General features: G+C 48.2%; 1 protein-coding gene across 4 annotated transcripts in view; it reads left to right on the top strand.

Annotated features, from left to right (window-relative positions):
- The window catches only part of Treh (Trehalase), a 53,530-nt gene that overhangs the window by 12,475 nt on the left and 36,055 nt on the right, over positions 1-5,000 (top strand). For all 4 annotated transcript variants that reach the window (XM_070129102.1, XM_070129100.1, XM_070129101.1 and 1 more), the window contains exons 3-4: positions 266-431; positions 1,928-2,007. In XM_070129102.1, the coding sequence (XP_069985203.1) occupies positions 266-431; positions 1,928-2,007 (246 nt within the window). The remainder of the gene's footprint in view (positions 1-265; positions 432-1,927; positions 2,008-5,000) is intronic.

Raw genomic sequence — 5,000 nt, 5'->3', positions numbered from 1 at the left:
CTATCTATTTAGATAGAGGTTTGGACAGCGGCCTTTTATCTTTATTTCGAATAACTCATGCCGTCGTCTTCGCGGATGCTCTATCTATCTATCTAATTATGTATCTGCAATTATCAGTGGTTCGGAGGACGACACTTTATCTTTATTTCGAGGAAGTGTCGCTCTCTCCTCGCGGCCCTTCCTCCATACCTTCCCTCCTCCCGCGCTCCTCCTCCAGAGCCTACGCCGTGTCTTATCTCTGCTTTCTTCCTCTTATCTTCCGCAGCGAGATCTACTGCCACGGGAACCTGCTCCACACGGTCCAGATGGCCCGCCTCTTCAACGACTCCAAGCACTTCGTGGACATGAGCCTCAAGGCCTCGCCTAACGACACCCTGAGGGCGTTCCAGGACCTCATGAACGAGACGGGGAACAAGCCCTCGAAGGAACAGGTGAGGGCTGGGGAGGGCTGGGGATGGGAGAAGGGAAGGGGGGAACGATGGGATAGGGAAGAGACGGAAGGGGAGGGATGGGATGGGATAGGATTGGAAGGAAAAGGAAGCGAAGGGAAGAGAAGGGACAAGAGAATGTGATAAAGGAAAGGAGGGAGAGGGGGATGTGGGAATAGGGAGGGAGGAAGAGAATGGAATTGTTAAGTAGAAAAGTGGGGGAGGGCGCATGAGGAAATGAAGGAGTTGAAGTGAATGGGAAGAGAGAAAGAAGGGGAGGGGTGAAAAGCACGTGGGTCGAGATGGTGGTTGAGAACTTAGCAAGATGAATGTGGCTGACTCCCGGCCTGGGGGAGAGGGAGGATGTGTTGAAACGGCCTATTAGATGGCAGACAAAGGGGTAGGTGGTGGGAGCCGTCTTAGTGTTGATGGAATAATTAGCAGAATCTCCGAGGACGAGGACGCGGCCCTTGCAGCTTGCGGGTCCTGTCCGCGCCGCCGCGTCATTCAAGGCGACGTCGGCGAAAGAGAGGTAGCTTTCGCTTCAAAAGGATTTTTTTTCGACATGTAACGATAAAAATAACACAGGCAAACAAACAAAACAAGTAGCTCTTGGCTGATATTGCCATGAGGTGTATACCAAATACCATCACTGATGTTTGGTAAGGAACAAAGCCATCAGCTGATGCCTGATGTTTCGCCCTGGAAGGACACCCTCCCCGCCGAGCCCTGCGCTGCGAGCGCGACGTCCCCGCCGCAGCACCTCTACCAGGACGCCCCCCTCCCCCCGGTCCCCGCCTCCGTTCGTCCTGTTCATCAGTGCCTTGAGTACAAGCGGGAGAGCAAGGAGGTGTCGCTGGATAATGATCCCACTTAGAGCAATTATAACCGCTAATTGCCCTAATAGTCGGGGAGATGTGATTGTTGTGGTGGTTTTATAAATAACTGACAAGACGGGACTCCCATGTTAAATGGTTGCCCAACCTCTCGCAACCCCGCTCGCATCTCTGCCCTTGTGCAGACCAGAAAATGATTTTTAGTCGGAATGCCCGGCTGTGGGGGCGGCGCCGACGGCGGGGAACTGCCAGTAGTTTTAGTGGTCACCGTAGAAATAGGGAATGGGGACGGTGGCGCGGGCAAAGAGGGAGGCAAGAGGACAGTGGTGGAGTGATGGGCTCGGAGGGGGGGACCCCAGACGTTGGCGATAATGAGAGGAGGGGAGAAGGGAAGTAGTGGGGAAGAGACGGTAGGGCGGCGAAGGTAACACTACAGGTGACTATAATTAACGGTGCAAATAATGGATACAATAACAAAACGAGTAAAAGAGGTTGCATATATACACCTTTCTGCTTACTACTCACACAAACACACACACAGATATATATATATATATATATATATATATATATATATATATATATATATATATACATATATATATATATATGAAGACTTAAGAACCAAGCCCTCGTCTGAGCGTGACCCCCTTCCTTCCTTAGGTCACCGCCTTCGTCAGCGAGAACTTCAACGAGCCCGGCTCCGAGTTCGTGAAGTGGACGCCACCCGACTGGAACCCCAGGTGAGTACAACAGCCTTCGGGCGAGTGAGTCTGGTGCTAAAGGGTTATAATTCGTCCTCAGAGACTGTACTGGGTCTAGTTTGCACTCTTATTATGGGATTGATTCGGGGATTAATTGCGAAATTAATTAGGGGTGGCGCGGGTGACTTTGAAGGTCATCCGTCTGAATTACGAGGCTTTTAAAGAGCCAACTCGGCAAGAAGGGTAATTAGCAAGCGGCCTGAAGCCATGAGCTGATACCAGTTGAATCAGGCGAACACGGCCGATGGAGCTATTAATGGACTCAGGAATGAAACTGCAAGACACACCTCATCATGGGCATGACTAATCGGGCTGAACAAGAATAGATAACTACGTCCGAGTGTCAGCACGCGCAGAATTCCCTCCGCTGACTGGCTTAGCTTCGAGATAAATGACGCTGAATGTGAAAGTTGATATCCGGCAGCAGCACATGTCAACACAAAGGTGTGACAGTAGCGCTCAAAACTGCACATTCGGCTTTCTTCCAGTAAATCCTCAAATAAGGGCTTGACGGCTGTTTTTTCATATTCATTAGTATATTCAAACCTTGCTGGCCGTGCATGACGAAGCATCCTCACGCACGTTACAAGCCTGCCTCATGAACGTCATGGTTGGCTGACATATTGGCAGTGACTCGGCAGTTTATTCAGACACAAAAGTCTGCTGTTTGTTTTGATCGTCCGGGAGGGAGAATGGGTGTCTGTGCGTAGACAAGGAGTTCGGTGTGTAGACGGGGATAGATACGTAGACAGGTAGATTAACAAGGAATTATTGCATAAAAGGTAGATAAATAGATGGACAGGCAGACAGATTGAATGATAGACAAATAAACAGACAGACAGGTAGACAGACGAACAGACAGAGACAGACAGTTAGATAGATAGCTAGATAGAAATATAAATAGCTAGATGGGGAAAGAGAGGCACACATATAGATAAAGGGATAGACAGAAACAAAAGGGATAGGAAGGCAGGAAGAAAGATAGAAAAAAGACAAACAGGCAGAAAGACAGACAGGAGTAGACAAGCAGAAATAATAATAGGAATAGAAAAACAGACTGAACTCGCTTACTGGCAAAAAAGAAAAGAAAATAGAGGAAACATAAAAGAATGAAGAAGAGAAAGGCGAAGGACATTAAAACTGGACGTTAAGCAAGAGCTGGCGCTGGACGCCCCTTCTGAATCTTAAAGCGGGACCGAAATTAAAGAAAACGCTGCTTAATGATATTCAAATGTTTTACTCCCCAGGGATTGTTTGCGTCGACGTGCTGTATATTGGGCTTTCGTTCCCCAGTCCCCGCGTCAAAGATTTGCGCGGTGATACTATACATACTAGCTGGTACACTGGCGAGCGGTAGACTGCAAAAACACATCGAGTTTGCCTTTTAAGTCAGTGACTAATAGGAAATAGGTATCTTACAAGAATAAAGAACATCACATGACTGGTATAAAGATCCATCACATGAGATTGTTATACCTCATATCAAACCGTTTTGTTTTCAATTATTTGGTTGTGGGTTGTGTTTTGCACATAGCTATACATTGCGTCGAATGTGATATGATTTGCTAGGAGTGTAATGATTTATTTCCATATCGTTAAGTTTCATTTGACTATTATACTGAGTAATATTCCAGTCTCGCATATGTTGTGTACCGTTGTCTCATCACATCAACCTCTCCATTGCAATGGAACGAGGAACTGCGAATGGAGTTACAATCCCTAACGCGTTAAAGGAACGCTGCAGCGGTTTATACACGCAGAATCTAATTCCCTGAACATCGAATCTGTTATTTAACGTGATAAATTCAGGCATGAGGGAAGAAACAGCAAAGCCGAGTCGCCTGCACCGCTTCCCTGGCGGCGCAAACGCGATTCAAGTTGCTTTTGTCTCGCCGGCATGAATATCCAGCGAGGCAAATCCGCAACGAGATGCATTTTTAACCTAAAAGATGAAAACATTTCGGAGGAGTCTGGGAAGGAGGGCAAATATATCCTAAGCTGCAGTGCAAACAACCCTTGGAAATGTTTATTGTTTGGAAAAATGCACACGGACGGAAATCAGAAAGACACGGAAAAAAGGGAAGGTCGAAGAGCGTAGAAAACAACTGAGGAAAAAACGAGAAGGAATGGAGATGAAGGAAACAGGCGCAGAAGAGCAGAAGCGGAGAAGACGACTCGGCGGAGGCCAGCCCGTCCTTCCATCATGGAGCCTCCCCCAAAAGGGCGCACCGATTCCGCCCTGTCACAGCGCCCGCGACTTAAGACATCGTAGACAGGAACTCAATGAATATATTAAGAAGTGACCTTCCCTTCGTTCGTCTACCCGCTCGCCCGTGCAAAGCCCAGGAAGGTGAGAGGTAATATTATCAATAATAATACTAGTGCCAAGGATGATGACAATGACGATAATGACAGTGCTTCTGATATCAATGGGAGTATCAATGGTGGTCATAATGGTAAAAACAATAATGATAAAAAATGTAATGAAGACAGTAATGATGGTGATATCGAGAGGGTTAATAACCATAATGACAGCAAATATGCTGATAATGATAATAATAAGGACCACCTGGAAATAGCTAATCCACGAGGCAAAATCAGGATCAACTCTCGCGGAGGGCGCGGCGCGGCGGCGGGCGGGGGCCGGGCATTCCCGCGGGGACCCAAGCAATGCCGCCGCGATCCCCAACTTGCGCGAAGTATGCTGGGAGGCTTCATTAGGCTCGTGGCCTCGCCGTCGTGGAATTCCTGGGCGAGGTAACCCGGAGCGCCGCGGAGCAGCATGAAACGTGGCGGGCGGAGGTCTGTGCCGGCGCCCGCAGAGCGGTCGTGAAGGGTCGGGAGGCGAGGGAGGCGGATCGAAAGAAATCTACGAGGACAGAGATGGTGGGAGTGATGGGGAGAACCAAACTACAAACGAATTAGAATAACACAGTACAATTAACCGCGAAGAAAGGATAAAAGATAATGGT

This window comes from Penaeus vannamei, chromosome 13 (genome assembly GCF_042767895.1).
Source record: "Penaeus vannamei isolate JL-2024 chromosome 13, ASM4276789v1, whole genome shotgun sequence".
NCBI lineage: Eukaryota > Metazoa > Arthropoda > Malacostraca > Decapoda > Penaeidae > Penaeus > Penaeus vannamei.
This window is presented reverse-complemented; position numbering and strand designations above follow the sequence as displayed.